This window comes from Eleutherodactylus coqui, chromosome 6 (assembly GCF_035609145.1).
Source record: "Eleutherodactylus coqui strain aEleCoq1 chromosome 6, aEleCoq1.hap1, whole genome shotgun sequence".
Lineage (NCBI taxonomy): Eukaryota > Metazoa > Chordata > Amphibia > Anura > Eleutherodactylidae > Eleutherodactylus > Eleutherodactylus coqui.
In genome coordinates, this window is record NC_089842.1 from 26,988,778 (window position 1) to 27,008,053 (window position 19,276).

General features: G+C 46.0%; 1 protein-coding gene across 2 annotated transcripts; it reads left to right on the forward strand.

Annotated features, from left to right (window-relative positions):
• Positions 1 to 339: 339 nt before the first annotated feature.
• On the forward strand, positions 340 to 12,190 carry LOC136631974 (uncharacterized). 2 transcript variants are annotated; one of them, XM_066606490.1, is made up of 5 exons: positions 340 to 582; positions 4,501 to 4,571; positions 7,295 to 7,657; positions 9,658 to 9,933; positions 11,533 to 12,190. In XM_066606490.1, exons 2-5 carry the CDS (start codon positions 4,532 to 4,534, stop codon positions 11,724 to 11,726), a joined length of 873 nt encoding a protein of 290 aa, XP_066462587.1. In that variant the 5' UTR covers positions 340 to 582; positions 4,501 to 4,531; the 3' UTR covers positions 11,727 to 12,190. The 2 variants fall into 2 exon arrangements, with proteins under 2 accessions (XP_066462587.1, XP_066462588.1); XM_066606491.1 differs by lacking the exon at positions 340 to 582 and having other exon boundaries at positions 4,398 to 4,571.
• The last annotated feature ends 7,086 nt before the right edge of the window (positions 12,191 to 19,276 follow it).

Consider the following 19,276-nt stretch of genomic DNA (forward strand, 5'->3'; position numbering starts at 1 on the left):
CATAATACAAGGTGTCACACAGCTACATTAACCAAAAAAATAAAAAAAGTTATGACAACTGAAAAACAAAAAAAGAGAAAAAAGATTTACTGGCTCTTAAGGCTAAAATTAGTTATGTCACTAAGAGGTTAAAAATACATTTAAGTTCCGCGCCAAATATGTTTACATGAGATAAAAATTCGAAATCTACCATTTAAAAAAGTTAAATTTTTGAGGGTTTTTTTTCAAATGTAATGCGACTATTTGGGGGTTAAAGTATTTTCTTTACTAGAGCAGGTAACACTTACTGGTCTTAATGCAGAGTATTAACAGTGTGCACAAGACAAGTTCAGCTCTGCTACATCTAGGTAAATGTCACTGCACTATATATATGACTGTGAATGTGACGATAGATACTCTGAGTAGTTCAGAAGACGTACAGAGCTTATTAGCAATGTGTTATTGTGACAGGAACTTGACATTTTTTTACTTTTGGGTGCAGGGGAATTCTGAGAAGTGCGACCCTCCCACTCGCCGAGATTTCTTATTTTACTTTCATAAGGTCTGAAGAAGAATCTGCCGTTCCTCCATCGTTGAGCGAAGGTAATTTTTTTCCCTTCTATCCATGGATTGAGTTCATTCATTGTGTGCAGGTGGATCAATGGTTTGGGTGGAAGGAAGGGGCCCCATAGACACAATTTACATGGGCCACCTTCCTAAAATGTGAATCTGTGATGATTCTCTTCTTCAGCCCCTTCATAAGACGAATGCAGTGCTATATATTCTAGATTATGATCTTCAGCACCTATATAAGAGGAGTGCAGTACTATATATTGTATATAATGATCTTCTTCAGCATATATATCAGAGTCATCAGTGCTAGACCAGCCGGGCCAGGACCTCACTGTCAACCGTGTGGTGTTTTCACATGTAGCGATGTAGAGATTATACCGACAATAGAGTGATGGGGGGAAAAACATTCAGCTAAAGAGGATCCTATAGACAGAAACAACTCATCCTTGAAAGGAGTCAGAGGAGGATGTTGGAAATTGTTCTGAAAACTCAGACTCAGGAGCAGTCAAAAACAATGCTGGTGCTCCAATTAGACTGGTGGTATGCCACCATTAGCCACTCCCTTTTACCTAAAATAACCAACACTCTACCACTTCTGGCTTTTTAAGTGGGATGGCCACAGCTTTATTAAATAACCATTATGAACAATTTTAAAAACGTTTAAACTTCTAGAAAACTACACCGTTCCCATGTATCTCTACCCCTTTTACTTAGTAACCCAAACGGCGTACGTAAGCCCCGATTGAGTCAGGCTGTAGACCGCCTTGCTTAACTGACATGGGAAGTTTATCCGCCTACCCGCTGTGAACTTCCAAACCGTACACCCCCACGCCTTTGTGCCCGACTCCCCAGCTACCTCCCGGGAGGTTGGGCGGGCATCTTCCACACGATGCTGTTGTCTGCTCTTCTCCCTTTTTCTTCACCTTCTGACTCATCCTCTTCCTTTCTTGACTCCACCTTCCCTAAACTCCCGGTCGTTTTTTCTTAACCACTTCTCTCCCAAATCCTGACCTTCAGTCCCTGGCAGCTTCCTTATATAGTTTGCTGCCTGCAAGCATGTCAAAACACACAACTCATTGGGGGAAATTTACTAAGCCTGGTATTTATGACAACGGCTAGGCATGATTTCTCTCGATACATGGCCGGCTGAATACATGAAGACATAACACTATCGGCCTGGGGCAGCCATGCTCCCACCTCCTCCACCGCCCCCCACCCTTCAAGGTCCGCCCAAATGTCGGAAAAGTGGTGGGGCTGGTGCAGAAAGCTAAGAAGTTGCACATGTTTGTTCAAATACCCCTTTGCATGAATATGTGCAACTTTTTTACAGCACAAGTGTTAAAGCTTCCATAGGTGTGCCCAGCGCTCCATAGCATGGATCCGCTATAACAGCAGGTGAACAGTTCCAGCGCTAGTCTGTGTAAGAGAATCATTAAGCCAAGATTACAGCAGGCAAAAAAGTACAAAATTGTATTACTGAGCAGCGGAAAAACATCACCTGGTCAGATGAATCCAGATCTCTGCTGCTGATGGGAGGTCAGAATTTGACACAAGCAGCATGAATCGATGACCCTTCCTGTCCGGCTGGTGGAGGTGCAGTAATGGTGCGGGGAAGGTTTTCTTGGTGCCCCCCAATGCCCTCTGCTACCTGCTGATGGATGCCAATTACTACAGTTTTGAAAGCCCTGAGGTCCAGCGTGCTACTCGATGGGGGTCTGTAATAAAGTGCCAATTCAGCGCATGTATGGAAGTTTATGTATTTTCAACTAAACATGTCAGACGTGACCACATCAGCGCCCTCAAAAGGAAAAGTTCTCGCAGTACATGATCACTGGGGGCGACTGCTTACAGTTTGTATTTCTTGCACCGATTTCTGCTTTATTAGCACCACATTTTCAGCAGGAAGCATCACCAGACTCTTTCATTTCTGCATTGCTTCAAAATACTGTAACTAGTTCTGTTTTATCTGCAGTCCTCTGGTAGCACACTCAGCTCTGCTACATCTCTACAAGCCTGTCTTCATATTTCTACAGGGATGACCCATACAAAGCTAAGGGGGGATTTATGTTTCGTTTCCTTGGTGCTAATAAACATCCCTGCCATCAGACGATGAACCTAATATATTAGGAGGCGCCTGTATTAAGTGCATCTCAGACCGCCCATGTGCGAGTTAAGACAGCAAGGAGCTGGCAGAGATTTCACCTATAATTTACACCAAACTTCTGGCATAAATTATAATAAATCCAACAGATCCTGGCGGCCCGCCTCCTACCACTAAGCCCCTCCCACTTTTTTTAAAGTGACAAAGCTGGGGTAAAATTGCAAATAGTCAACACTTTTTGTGTTAAATAGCACTTGTGGCAAAAATTGCAACTTTTTACTGCCAGGATCTTGATACAAGTATATTATTAACCCCTTCAGGACCAGAATTTATTTTTTATTTTCATTTTTTCAAATCCCGCTTTCTAAGTTCTAGTTTCCATCAACATATGAGAGCTTATATTTTTTAATGGTACTATTTAATATAACATAAAATGTACTGCATAAATTTGGAGAAAAAAAATGTAAGAGGTGTGAAGTAAGAAAAAAATTAAATAGTGCCATTTGGGAAACGGGTGGGGAGGGTAGACTTTAGGACGTTCATGGGGCAGTAAAAAGTACAATTATGGTGACAGTCTTTTTAATGTTTTACTACTTTAAAAAATAAACTTTTTTAAAAACATAAATTGCTTTCTCTCTCTCTATTCTGAGACCCGTATCTTTCATTTTTTTCATCGTTTGGGCCGTGTGACAGCTGTGGTTTGCAGTTTTTATTGGTACCGTTTAGGAGTACATACATCTTTTAGATCACTTTTTTCTTAGAGTTGGGACAACCAAAAATACTGCAATTTTGACATTTTCTAGTGTTATTTTTTTCTATGTTCATCGTGAGGGACAAATATTCTGATATCTTAATAGCCTGGACTTTTATAAACACAGCGACACCAAATATGTGTTTTTTTAAATTGTTTAGATTTTTATAGGAAAAATGTGAAAAGGAAGGGGTTGAACCTTTGCTGTTTTTTAATCTTTTTGCTGTTTAAAAAAGTTTATTAAACCCTTTTGTACACTTTTAGTCAGTCCCCCACAAGGGACTTGAACTTGTAATCATTTGATCGCTGGTAATATATCCTGCAATACTGGACTTCAGTATTGCAGAACTTAGTTATTTTTAAAGTTGTCTATGAAGTTCTCTCGCATGCTTGATAGGCATTCATGCATGGCAGCGCTGGGAGCCTTCAATAGGCTCCAGGCTACCATGCTAGCCTATTGGCACCTCGCAATTGTGTTGCAGGAAGTGCCGATGGGGCGCTGGAAGCAGTTGCCAGCGGCTGTCAGCTCTGAAAAACAGCTAATAGCCTCTGGTATGGAGCAGACGTGGTTCTCGAGCCCGCTCTATATACTCTTCAATGGTCATGAAGTGGTTAGGTTCCCTCTCATTAGTGTATAGTCTAATGTATAAGAAAACATGCTCTGCGCCTAATGTTTTGAAGGCAGGTGCTCACTATTGAGGGGTCTGATGACAGTGTGAAGGCTGGAGAGTCTTAGTGGTGTTAGGGTCTTAAACTGGCCATTAGGTTCAGCATTACTGGTACATAGAAGAAAAGAGGCGGTCCGATAGTAAAGTAGAAAGGACCAACCAGAGATATGTTCCCTCTCACAAAGGATCCATTGCAGATCCAAGCGCTGCCTGATTGGTATCTATGCTCCAGCTCTTTATAGACAACCCCACCTGTGGATCACCACTTCTTACTGGAGATTTAACAATTTTAGGTCTAGAAGAATTGCAATGAGGGCCGGTCAGGACAAGCCGGAAATGCAAAGATAAGTACAGAGAGCATTGGACTGAAATGTGCCCAGTAATGACTTATCTAATCCAGCATTCTCCTCTACCGTTGTGTTTTACAGGACACGATCCATCCATTACTACAGGAGAATAATGATTTATTTAGGGATTTTCCTCCTATTTCTGAAACTTGGTAAGAAACAATTATGAATTTATATCTATCTATCTCCTTCTCTCACATCTATCTATATCTCTCTCATATCTATATATCTCTCTCATATCTCTCTCTCTCTCTCTCTCATATCTATCTCTCTCATATCTATCTATCTCTCTCATATCTATCTATCGCTCTCATATCTATCTATCTCTCTCATATCTATCTATCTCTCTCATATCTATCTATCGCTCTCATATCTATCTATCTCTCTCATATCTATCTATCTCTCTCTCTCTCATATCTATCTATCTATCTATCTATCTATCTCATATCTATCTATCTATCTATCTATCTATCTATCTATCTATCTATCTATCTATCTATCTATCTATCTATCTATCTATCTATCTCATATCTATATTTGTAATCAGTTATTCATCCCCCAATTAATTTCATTAATTTGACAAATTAACAAACTTTCAGTTGTTTGTCAAAAACAAATAAAGCCATAACCATGTAAGTAGCTCAACACAAATATATAACGAGTTCACCACACACTACTGCTGCAGTATCAGAATTATTTAACCCCTTGACTAGAATTCCTCTGAGGTTTCCACGTGCACAGGAAGGCACATACTAAACTCTAAAGGTTTTCCTGCCTGAACTCCAAGAAATGCACCTCTACTGACCCAAAAGCACAAGAGAAGTCAGCTCCAATATACTCAAAACCATATAAAGAAACCACAAAAGTTTTGGTATTCTGTTCTGTGGAGACATTAAGCAAAACTGGAACTTTTCGGGCTTATGGATCAGCAGTATGTCTGGAGGAGGAAGAAGGAAGCATATGCTGAAAAGAAGCTCCTGTCTTCAGTGAAGCATGGCGGTGGCCGGTAATGCTACAGTGAAGCATGGTGACAGCTGGGTGATGCTACAGTGAAGCATGGCGGTAGCTGGGTGAGGCTACAGTGAAGCATGGCGGTGGCTCGGTGATGCTACAGTGAAGCATGGCGATGGCTGGATGATGCTACAGTGAAGCATGGCAGTGGCCCGGTGATACTACAGTGAAGCATGGCGGTGGCCCGGTGATGCTACAGTGAAGCATGGTGGTGGCCCAGTGATGCTACAGTGAAGCATGGCGGTAGCTCGGTGATGGTATAGTGAAGCATAGCGGTGGCTCGGTGATGTTACAGTGAAGCGTGGCGGTGGCTCGGTGATGCTACAGTGAAGCATGGAAATGGCTCGGTGATGCTACAGTGAAGCATGGCGATGGCTAGGTGATGCTACAGTGAAGCATGGCGGGGGCTCAGTGATGCTACAGTGAAGCATGGCAATGGCTCAGTGATGCTACAGTGAAGCATGGCGGTAGCTCCGTGATGCTACAGTGAAGCATGACGGTGGCTCGGTGATGCTACAGTGAATCATGGCGGTGGCTCGGTGATGCTACAGTGAAGCATGGTGATGGCTCAGTGATGCTATAGCGAAGCATGGCGGTGGCTGGGTGATGCTACAGTGAAGCATGGTGGTGGCTCGGTGATGCTACAGTGAAGCATGGCGGTAGCTCGGTGATGCTACAGTGAAGCATGGCGGTGGCTCGGTGATGCTACAGTGAAGCATGGCGGTGGCTGGGTAATGCTCTGGGGCTGTTTTGCTTCCTCTAGCACTAGAAGCCTGCAGTGTATGGAAGACAAGATGGATCTAATCAAGTATCAAGGAATCCTGGGAGAAATGGTCATGTCTTCCATGCAGAAGCTGAGGCTTGGGCATCATTGGACCTTCCAAGAGGACCTCAAAGGCCATCAAGACTTTGTTTCAGAAGAAGTCCTAAAAGATTATTCAGTGGCTGTCACAGTTACCTGACTTGTATCCCATAGAAAATCCATAGTGGGGCATGAAGAATGCGATTGTAGCAAATACACCCAAGAATATTAACGACCTGGAGTCCATTGTCTATGAAGAACGTGCTAAGATTCCTCAGGAACGCTGTCAGAAGCTGCTGTCTGGCTGAGCATCACATTTGCAGAAGGCCATAACAGCAAAGGTCCCCTACCTAGTACTGAAGACACTTATCATAAAAGGGTGACTAATTCTGAGACCGCATTGTCTATGCTTTATCATCCCCTCAGGCATGTGTGTGTGTGTGTGTGTGTGGGGGGGGGGGGGGGGGGGGTAGTACTCACTGTCACCACAAAAGCAGCTTCCTGCTATCAAATTATATGTGGGGGCTGAGCTGATACATTTGATATTTCAAAATCACTGGAGGATTGTCAGAGAAATGGGGGTCTCCATGATAAGCAACTTGAGTGCAAAGGGCCCATATACTGTTTTGCTCAGGGGCCCGCTCCTGTCTTTGTCCACCCCTGAGTAAAGTTTTGGTGTTTGGACTCTGAACACTGATATGATGTCAGTTAACCTCCTAGGTAGGCTTACCCTGCAGCAGCTCTGGGGTCCCAGAAGAGAGGGAGTCCTGTTCCAGACAAGAATCCATGCAAGACTCCTTTCTCCAAATAAACTGCAAACAAGAGGGAGTGGAGGTTAACTGGTCTAAAGGGTATGGGAAGGGGAGTGAAGAAATACCAGACTCTTCTGTCCTAGATAGCAAAACATGGCACCACAATGGCGCTTATTTTTACCTTGGTTCTAGTGCCTCCGCTCTTCTATGTATCTGTGTATCAGTCTGATCCTCCAAGAACTGAATGTGTTTCACCATAGTTATATCTCCATACAAGCATTTCCCTTATGCTGGTGTGTTTGCTCTCCAGGTGGTGGCCATTGTGCAGTTACGTTGTTCCAGCCGCCCGCTGTAGCTGCCATGGTGGACTCTTCCACTAACTTGAGCTGCTACATGCAACTAAATGGAGTGAAACTGGATCGGGTCAATCTATACTGGCTAATTCTAGACTCCAAGAAGAAAGTTAAAGAATATTTATACCCCAAGCTGAAACCAGAAAGTGTGAGGAGCAACAATTCACGGCTCGTCTACTCAAAGTTTGAAAATGACCTGTCCCTGACCATCAGTAACGTACAGCTGTCATATACCGATACTTACACATGTGAGACATCCCTGCTGATACAGGGACAAAATACAAGGTATACGGGGAGTGGAACCTATCTTCTTGTGTATGGTAAGCAAATCTAAAATGTCTGTCTGTCTATCCTCTTAGTAAAAAAAAAAAAAAATATATATATATATATATATATATATATATATATATATATATATATTGCAAATCTCACCTTATATCGAAGCTAGAAGCAGCCCAACAGGGTACTAGAGCCTCCATGCCCCCCCCCCCCTATCGCATTTTGTATCCAAACAAGAAATGGCCCAACAGGGTACTAGAGCCTCCATGCTGCCCCTATCACATCTTGTATCAAAGCTAGAGGTGGCCCCACAGGGTGCTAGAGCCTCCATGCCCCCCCTGCATTATATCTTGTATCCAAGCTAGAGGTGGCCCACCAGGACACTACAGCCTCCATGCCCACCCATATCACATCTCGTATCCAAGCTAGAGGCAGCCCAACAGGGTACTAGAGACTCCATGCCCACCCATATCACATCTTGTACTCAACAGAGTACTAGAGCCTCCATGTCAGCCCGTATCTTATCTTACATCAAAGCTACCATGTTTACTTGAAAATAAGACACTGTCTTATATTAATTTTTGCCCCAAAAGAAGAACAGTGTCTTATTTTTTTTTGGGGGGGGGGGGGGCTTATATTCACCTGGTCCACGGCGTCCCGATGCCTTGTGATAGTCTCCACGCCGACACATCAGTTTCTTTCTGGTAAATGGGGCTTTAAATACCTCGCCTCCAGCATGGCGAGTGCTGTGATTGGATCAAGTGCCAACCAATCACAACCGGCGCTTGATGAGCCAATCACAGCCATTCAGTGATTTCATTCACTGAATGGCTGTGAATGATCGAGCGCCGGCTGTGATTGGCTGGCGCTCAATCCAATCACAGCGCTCGCTTTGCTGGAGGTGGGGTATTCAAAGCCTCATCACCAGAAAGAAACTGATATATCAGTGTGGAGGACACTGCAGCTTGCCGCAGCACTCCTGGAGACCATCGCGAGGCACTGGGACACTGGGGACCAGGTGATTATTGCTGTTTTTTTCATGTAGGTTAGCTAGGTCTTAGCTTAGCATATAGTTCAAGTCTTCCCTGAAAACCGGGATAGGGCTTATTATCGAGGCAGATCTTATTATCAAGGAAGCAACCTAGCAGGGTACTAGAGCCTCTATGCCTACCCATATTACATCTTGTAGCCAAGCTAGAGGTGGTAAAACAGGGTACTAGAGGCCTTGTGCCCACCCATATTACATCTTGCATCCAAGCTAGAGGTGGTACAACAGGGTACAAGAGCCTCCATGCCCACCAGTATCACATCTTGTATCCAAGCTAGAGGTTGTACAACAGGGAACTAGAGCCTCTATGCCCACCCATATTACATCTTGTATCCAAGCTAGAGATGATACAACAGGGTACTAGGGCCTTTATGCCCACCAGTATCACATCTTGTATCCAAGCTAGAGGTGGTACAACAGGGAACTAGAGCTTCCATGCTCACCCATATTACATCTTATATCCAAGCTAGAGATGGTACAACAGGGTACTAGAGCCTCCATGCCCACCCATATTACATCTTGTATCCAAGCTAGAGGTGGTACAACAGGGTGCTAGAGCCCTTGTGCCCACCCATATTACATCTTGTATCCAAGCTAGAGGCGGTACAACAGAGTACTGAAGTCTCTATGCCCACCCATATTACATCATGTATCTAAGCTAGAAGCGGTACAATAGGTACTAGAGCCTCCATGCCCACCAGTATCACATCTTGAATCCAAGCTAGAGGTGGTACAACAGTGCACTAGAGCCTCCATGCCTGCCTGTATCACATCTTGTATCCCAGCTAGAGGTGGTACAGCAGGGTACTAGGGCCTTACTTTTCCACAATAAATGATCCTTTTGCTCTGATATTTTAATCACTTACTTCATATCAGCGTTACAGTCACACAGAGAAAGTTTCATTCCATTCTGACAACTTCTAGGTGAGGGATTGGTTTTGACAATGAATCTATATCTATCTTTTCATATATCTAACTTTTCATAATTTACAGAGGAGTTCAGTACATTTGTGAACCACACTGACCTCATCTGCCAAGTTAAAGTACAAGCACCTCGGAATGTGGACTTATTTTGGGAGTTCCAGGGTAAAGCATACCATCACATTGCTTCCAGTCTGACTCCAACATCGAACAATTCCTACTGGCTCATCAGCGTTTGGACAAATGGAATTCAGCGATGTTCAACCCAACAAAACCAGACGTTCACCTGCAGACTCCAGTACATGGGAGAGAGTCTGGTGGAGCAGAGTATGGAGGTTACCTGTGCAGGTAAAGTATGCACTCACATTACACGGGCGTATACAGTATATTATACATTAGTATCTACACACAGCCGACACATCAGTCTAGAAGAGTCTGGATTCTGATGTCTATGGTTGACTTCAGAGTATCCGCTGGTGGTAGATGTTAGAGAAAACGAGGCTGGGACATGATGAATATTAACAAGCTGTATACCTGAGTCTGGTGATCAGTGCGTGTCTGGTGAGAATTGTACTCATGGTTATAAGTATAGATGAGCGAGCATACTCGCTAAGGACAAATACTCGAGCGAGTATTGTCCTTAGCGAGTACCTGCCCGCTCGTGAGAAAAGATTCGGGTGCCGGTGGGGGTGAGCGGTGTGTTGCAGGAGGGAGTAGGGGGAGAGAGAGTGATCTCCCCCCCCCCCCCCCCGCTCTTCCCCGATGGCAGGTACTCGAAAAGGACAATACTCGCCCGAGTATTTGTCCTTAGCGAGTATGCTCGCTCATTTCTAGTTATAAGCATATGACTGGTGATGAATCTGTGCCTGGTGATCAGCATGTATGTTGCTAAGCGTGTGTGGTAAGGTTAGCGTCTGTGGAATGACAAGCGCATGTCTTGTAATAAGGCCTCGTTCACACAAGCGCTGTTTTCCCTATTAGATGTGAATGGAGAGGGGCGTGGGAGTGAGAGGAGAGAAATCTCCGGCACTGCCCCGCCACCCTGCTGGCTGCTCCGTGTGCGAGCCAGCTGTGCTAGCTCCCTACGGAAGCGCAGAGACACAGGGACGAGTGTCGGGCATCGTTTGCCCAACACTTGGCCATTAGTATATGTCTGGTGATAGACATGTATCTAGTGAATGGCCTGTCTGTTGATAGGCATGTGATTGGTGATAAGCATCTGGTGATCAGCATGTTTGATGATAAGCGTGTGTCGAATGATAAACGTGTGCAAGTCTGGTAATTAGCTCAGTCTCCTGTTATTGGAGAGGTCGGGGGGGGGGGGGGGAGGTGGGGGGAGAACTGTGTGGGAACTGACTGTGCACCCAGCAGCCATATTAAACGTATTGATCATGCTTAAAGAGGTTTTCCCATTACTTTTGCAATTACAATTGCCTCGCAACGATTGTTTCCTTCCTGGTTGCTGCTGACCAGGACATGTGACTGCTGCAGCCAATCACTAGCTGTAGAAACTTACCGCTGTGGTCAGCGATTGGTTGCAGCAGTCACATGTCCTGGTCAGCAGCAACCAGCAAAGACACAATGGTTGCGAGGCAATTTTTAAGTTGTGGGAAAGGCCGTGTGCATGATGCCCATATATTGGCATGTCAGTAGTGTTGTATGAGCCATAGTCATGCCACGTCCTGCTGTATGGTGCTCATGTGCAGAGACATACAGGGGTACGGTATGGTGCCATATTACAGCCTTACACAGCTTGTAATATCAGCCTTCAGTCTAATCCCATCACTTTGTGGATTGTTTCATGTTTTATACTCCAGCAATCCCCCAAGTGAAAGTAAAGCTACTGCTGCTATTGGGTATCAGGGAGGCTCTGGCAGGAGACGTGATGTGTCCCTGATGGAGTTCCCCTTTAAGTTCCCTCTTTTACAGAACTCTCTTTTATTTCAGATGACCAGCAGCCATTACCGTTGGCCCCGCACCCCATCATCCTCTACATCCTGATTCTGGCGAATACGCCCTTAATTCTGTTTAGTATTATCATCCTGTATTTCTGTGTGAGAAAGAAGCAGCGGGGTCGAAGAGTCCGAATTGCAACATATGCTAAATGCTCTGCTCCCTCAAGGACTAAATATAATGGTTAGATACTTTATAAGGGCTCTTTCCCACGAGCGCATATTGGCCGGCCGTTTTCACTGCTGGCCATAATGCACTGTGATCTGATGCATTGGATTCCAATGCATCAGATCACATGGGTGTATTTCTGAGACGTAAAAACGCCCGGCCAGCCAATATAGCGCCAGGCGTTTTTACGTCGACCCCAAAAGATAGTCCTAAAAAAAAATATCTTATGGGCCTGAATACGTCGGCTGCTGCATGGGCTCATATGGTTGTCCTTGGCAGCGGCCATAGGTGGGAGGGATTTTAGTAGCGTGGCTCCCTCCCTCTGTTCTCCTCTCCCCCCGTTTGTGCTCACCTCTCGTTCCTCCCCGCTCGTTTTGTGCAATGGGAAGGGTGGAGGCGGAGCTAAGCGCCTGTCCGCCCTGCTTTCTCTCATTGATGGCTATGGACAAGGGGCGGAGTTAAGCGCCCACCATCTCCCCGCCACTTGCCCAAAGCCATCAATAGGAGGAGGTGGGGCAGACCGGTGCTTAGCTCCCCGCCCGCCCCCTCCCATTACACAAAATGAGCAGGGGAGAACGAGAGGTGAGCCTGCAATGGGGAGGAAGTGGAAATGGGCGATGGCTTGGTGAGCTCAGAGCATTAGTTCTGAGGTCACCAGGCCATCTGAACGGGCGCACAAATGTTTGATTTGTGCACCCGTTCACCAAATGTTTTCTCTCCTGATGTAGCATATATTGGCCGGTCGTGAAAACGGCGGCCAATATGCGGTCATGGGAATAAAGCCTAAGCCTGTATATGTCCCTACTAGCATTCTCCTTGCTGGTTTATGTTGATGTATTTCACTGTTACTTCTCAGGTGACGGCGGGCCCAAGGTGTAAGCTTGGCGCCAACTGTAAGAATGTATATAATTAATTGCATTGTGACTGCTTATTTTCATTTCTGACCCCTTAAAGGGGTTTTACAGCACTACACTATTGACCTATCCTCAGGATAGGTCATCAATAGTTGACCGGCGGGTGTACGCTGCTTGGAATTCTCACTGATCAGCTTACTGAAGTGACCGCAGCACTCAGGTGAGCACCGCTATCATTTCAGTCCATACCAGGCACAGCACCATACTGAGCCTGGCATTACAGTTTGGTCCCAATCACCTGAATATGATGCAGCCATTCTCAGACCATGTGACCGATGTACTTGACATCACAGTCCTGAGAAGTGGCTGCAGTGCTCCCCCGAGTGCCATGGTCTCTTCAGTCAGCTGACTGACAGGGATCCCGAACAAATATAAGAATGTATAAAATTAATTCCATTATGACTGCTTATTTTAACTTCTGATCACTTAAATGGGTTTTTCATCATTACACTATTGATGTCCTATCCTCATGATAGGTCATTAATAGTTGATCTGCAGGGATCACCACTTGGGATCCTCACTGATCAGCTGAGTGAAGTGGCAGCAGCGCTCAGGTGAGTGCCACTGTCATTTCAAGTTTATACCATGCACAGTGCCATACAATAAATAGTGGCTGTACCTGGTATTACAGCTCTATCCCATTCATTTTAATCTGATAGGGCTGCTCTCAGACCATAAGACTGATGTACATAAATTCACAGCCCATCATCCAAGTGCCTCTGTCCCTTCAGTCAGCTGAATGATGGGGATCCAAAGTGGTGGATCCTTGCCAATCAACTATTAATTACCTAACCTAAGGATAGGTCATCAATAGTGTAGTCCTGGAAAACCCCTTTAAGCCAACAGTGTCCTTTAGTACCTCAACTCTAAATCCAGTTCTGTTACCAGCACTTACTGTAAGTTCATGGAGGATTTTTGTTTAGAGATGCTGAAAAATCACATATACAGTGCTCAATGCCAAGCAGCAGCTGCAAAAGCAAGTAGAATGTCTGGTACATAGAATTATGACATTGGACTATTTCCTCCAAGACCTGCATGCTGAGCAGCATCATTTCCATGTGGAGGGGCTGCAGTCTGAACACCGATATGGGAAATGGGTTTCTTTCAGGAAGAGGACAGTAAGCCACTTCCCCCGCAGGCACATTACAGGAAGCTGCTGTATGAGGTTGGACGTTCCTGTTAATGGCGCAGACCTCAGACAGGATGTACTGTGTGGGTGAGCATCTATTAGCTGACCTCAGTTTAATGCAGCTTTGTCTCAGAGTCTCCAATTATCTATACATCTTTGAACACTTTGCAAAAAATCAGGTGTTTTTTTCCGCCTGTAGTATCAGGTGGGGGAACTTTCTGTGTTCTGAGTGCTACATTACATGTCAGAGCTGGAGCGGCGTCACATACAAGCCTGGTTGTGTTATTAAGTTAGGGCTTTTTCACATATGCGTATTTATGGCAGCAGGAAAATGGTACCCAATGACCAAATGGAACAGTCAAGAACCAAACATCTCCGAATGGACCCCATTTTGTACAATGGGGTCCATTAAGTTGCCAGCAGGCATTTTACAGGATTTGACATGATGAAATAGTGCTGCATGCTGCGCTATTTCATCCTGTTTTTTTAACAGAATTCAGTGATGAAACCTCTGATGCTGATGTGAATAAGCCCTAACAGTGTCAGCCGCACCAGCATGCTATAAAGTGGTGGTGGGTGCAAATGATGCAGGGATTCTATATACTTAGAGCTTTTCACGTGTTCCATTTGCAGATGCCACCATTACAGCAATAAAACAGCCGTCTGCAGCACCCCTCCCATATAAATCACTGTATAATCCAAGTAATACCTATGTCATTGCCCTCCAAAGCTCAGTGCCCTCCCCATATAGTACCCATCTACCATGGCAATATTATCTGCCAACCTATATTGTGCCACCACCATGCCAGTTACTGTTCTAAACAGTATCAGTCATAGTGTCCAATCTGTACAAATCACAGTACAGTAGCCCTTTGTGTAGTACTTGTAGTGCCCCTGAAACAATCACTATGCTTCTAATGTGCTCCCTAACAATGACCGTTCCTCTATTTAGTGCTAGTTACAGTCCCACCCAATCACAGTGCCCCCCGAAACAATCATTGTGCCATATAATGTGTATGGCATTCCGCCAGGATTCCTGTAGGTCTGGGCTTCAATGAACTTTGTGATTCGATGTTCCTGTCTGATGAAGGATCTGCATTGCAGAAACTTTTCAGAAGATAAAGAAATAAATTGCTGAATTCAAGGTGCTCTCCTGATGTATATTAATGAAGCTTAATCTCTGCATAATGACAAGTTCTGCAACTTCCTAATAGATTTTGTGTTGCAATTTCTAATCATTGTCAAGATCTGTATCTGCTGTCAGTGAATGAGAACAAACAGCCCAAAACAGAAACCACGTGCACAACTAGTTCTGCTTTCAACTGAATTGTGTCTAGTCTTGTTTGCTACAATGTATCAAGTTGGAGTCCAGGCTCTTTATCTCACAGAACATTATGTAGATTGATATAATTATATCTCATTCTCGGCAGATAGATATGAGACAGACAGATACGAGATAGATAGATAGATAGATAGATAGATAAATAACAGGATCCCCCTCGTCGTCCCCCCATCACACAGGGTCCCCCTCTCCCCCCCCCCCATCACTTAGGGTCCCCCTCGTTCCCCCCCATCACCCAGGGTCCTTCTCAGTCCCCCCCCCATAACACAGGGTCCCCCTCATACCCCCCCCCCATCACTCAGGGTCCCCCTCGTTCTCCCCCCATCACGCAGGGTCCTCCTCGTCCCCGTCCCCCCATTACACAGGGTCCCCCTCGTTCCCCTCAATCACACAGGGTCCGCCTCAGTCCCCCCCATCACTCAGAGTCCCCCTCGTCCCCCCCATCACACAGGGTCCCCCTCATTCTCCCCCCATCACACAGGGTTCCCCTCGTTCACCCCCTCATCACACAGGGCCCCCCATCACACAGGGTCCCCCTCGTCCCCCCCATCACACAGTGTCCCCCTCGTTCCCACACTCCCATCACACAGAGTCCCCCCCCCATCACACAGGGTCCCCCTCAGTCCCCCCCCCCATCACTCAGGGTCCCCCTCGTTCATCCCCCATCACACAGGGTCCCCTTCATACCCCCCCCATCACACAGGGTCCCCCTCATTTTCCCCCTATCACACAGGGTTTTCCTCATCCCCCCATCACATAGGGTTCCCCTTGTTCACCCCCCCCCCCATCACACAGGGTTCCCCTCATTCCCACCCCCTATCACACAGGGTCCCCATCGCCCCCCCCCCCCATCACACAGTGTCCCCCTCGTTCTCTCCCTCCCTCCCCCAATCACACAGGGTCCCCCTTGTTCTTCCCGTCACCGCCCCCTCCCCCAATCACACAGGGTTCTGCACCCTGACCGCAGTGACTTTCACTAAGGTCTCTGCGCGGGCCGGCAGCTTCTTCTGCATACCGGCGCTTCCTCCCGGACCTCCGCTCATACTCCCCCCCTCTGATGATCTCAGTGCAGAATCAGATGGGGGAGGAGCCTGAGCAGGGGTCCGGGAGGAAGCGCCGGTGTGCAGGAGAAGCTGCCGACCCGCGCAACGACCTTAGTGAAAGTAACTGCGGTCAGTCTGTGTTGAAAGAGGGTGACCCCAGCAACCCCAATATGTACGCCTATGGATAGATAGATAGATAGATAGATAGATAGATAGATAGATAGATAGATAGATAGATAGATAGATAGATAGATATGAGATAGATAGATAGATAGATAGATAGATAGATAGATAGATAGATAGATAGATAGATAGATATGAGATAGACAGTGTCTGCTAAACTCCCACCCCCTTCCCTCCTCTCTGCCCCTTGCTTGCTGTTTGCAATGGGAGGCGGCGAGAGCTAGTTGCTAAGCTCCCACCCCTTTCTGCGCTCTTCCATTGCTGGCAGCTGACAAGGGGCGGAGAGGGGGAGGGAGCTTAGTACACTAGCTTCCGCCCCGCCCTCTTCCTTTGCTAAGAGTTGTCGAGAGGGCGGAAAGGGGGAGGCACTTTAACAGAGGTAAACTTTCTCCTCCCCCCCACCCCTTACCCCGGGCCGACGGCAACCTGGTTTGCTCTATATGTGCCAGACCCAGGCCATCTGAATGGGCACACAAACGGCAGATTTGTGTGCCCATTCATGCGATTTTACGTAATGATGCCTACACTCGTGTGATTAAGGGCTTAGTAATAGAAAGCAGAGGGTGTTTATAAATGGTACATGCTCTGATTGGATCACCATTACTAGTGGAGTACCACAGGGGGCAGTATTGGAGGAGGTACTGTTACTAGTGGGGTACCACAGGGGGCAGTATTATTGGAGGTGTCACCGTTACTAGTGGAGTAACACAGGGGGCAGTATTGGAGGAGTCACTGTTTTGAGTGGGGTACCACAAGAGGCAGTATTGAAGGAGTCACTGTAACTAGTAGGATACCACAGGGAGCAGTATTGGAGGAGTCACTGTCACTAGTGGGGTACCACAGAGGGCAATATTGAAAGAGTCACTGTTACTAGTGGGGTACTACGGGACCTGGAAGAGGCCTTCACAGGGTGATACTGTAACTGGGTATCAGGTTGCTGCGGTATGGGAGAATAACCTTTCTAAGACTTCCTATATTAAAGGGCTTATACAGCACTCCATTCAGAGTGACGTCACTGTGAGAAGAGACGTGACACCCACAGTCACAGGAGAGCGGGACATGGGAGTCTTGTTCTTCACATTGGCAGGGGTCTCAGTGGTGAGCCCCCACAGATCAGCAAGTTCTCCTGTCATGTAAATAGTGGACAACTTTATATTCTGGTACAACCCCTTTAATATAAAACCCCAGATCAGATGTAATTTAACTTAAAGTAAACTAAGACTCCACATATATTAATATGAAAGCCTAAATATATTCAGCCCCCGGAACACATATTTATATCAGGCGACGAGCTTTATTCAGATGACTGACCAAATCCCCTAAATATAGTCAGACACCGAATCAGACAAAAATGTAATATTCAGTCCCCAGACCAGACTATATACTTACCCTCCTCACTCACAGTGACGTCACTCTGAATGACCAGACTATATACTATATACTTACCCTCCTCACTCACAGTGACGTCACTCTGAATGACCAGACTATATACTATATACTTACCCTCCTCACTCACAGTGATGTCACTCTGAACGACCAGACTATATACTATATACCTACCCTCCTCACTCCTGACTCTTCTTTAGCTCTCTACATCGCAGCACTGGGTCCTGAGCCTCGTCCCGCATAAGAATCTTCTGCACCCACTACCTGCAGAATGGAGTCAGGACACAGTAGACCAGGAGTGAGAAGGGTACGTAGTAATCCAATAGCTAATGGGTGATGTTGCTTTTTAGTTTTCTTTTTGCTGCACCCTATTTTTATCCTCCCTTCTTGGGAACAGGGTGAGGGAAGCTAAAAATAGGCTGACTAACTGTTACATTGCGTGAGGCAACATGTCTGGTTCTCAGGTGTGAAGAATTAGCTGTTGCATGTGAAGCAGGTGAACAGTATGTGATGACGCAGTGGTGACAGACCAAGGAGCAGGCAGTTTAATGCAGCAACAATCAACTTTACTAAAAAAAATCCCTAATACGTATATACACTCTTGTCAATCCAATCCCTACCCCGAAGTCGTTGGGATCAAAGTAAACGTACTCTGTGTGATTGTAACGTTGATATTAATAAGTGATTACAATATCAGAGCAAAAGGATTATTTATTATGGAGAACTGATTCCATGAAGGGAGGCACTAGGACCCTGTTGTACCGCCTCTAGCTTGTATACAAGATGTGATATGAGTGGGCATGGAGACTCTAGTACCCTGTTGTACCGCCTCTAGCTTGGATACAAAATGTGATGCAGGCATGGAGGCTCTAGCACCCTGTTGTACCGCCTCTAGCTTGGATACAAAATGTGATGCAGGCATGGAGGCTCTAGCACCCTGTTGTAGCACCTCTAGCTTGGATACAAGATGTGATATGGGTGGGCATAGAGGCTTTAGTACCCTGTTGTACCACGTCTAGCTTGGATACAAGGTGTGATACGGGTGAGCATGGAGGCTCTTGTACCCTGTTTTACTGCCTCTAGCTTGGATAACGATGTGATACAGAGTGGGGGCTTGGGGGGACATGGAGGCTCTAGCACAATGTTGTACCGCCTCTAACTTGGATAAAGATGTGATACGCACGGGCATGGAGGCTCTAGTTCCCTGTTTTACCGCCTCTAGCTTGGATAACGATGTGATACAGAGTGGGGGCTTGGGGGGACATGGAGGCTCTAGCACAATGTTGTACCGCCTCTAACTTGGATAAAGATGTGATACGCACGGGCATGGAGGCTCTAGTTCCCTGTTGTACCGCATCTAGTTTGGATGCAAGATGTGATACAGTTGGAAATGGAGGCTCTAGTGCCTTGTTGAGCTGCCTCTAGTTTGGATGCAAGATTTGATACGGATGGGCATGGAGATTCTAGTACCCTGTTTTACTGCCTCTAGCTCGGATGCAAGATGTGATACAAATGGGCATGGAGGCTCTAATACACTGTTCTACCACCTCTAGCTTGGATACAGGAAGTGATA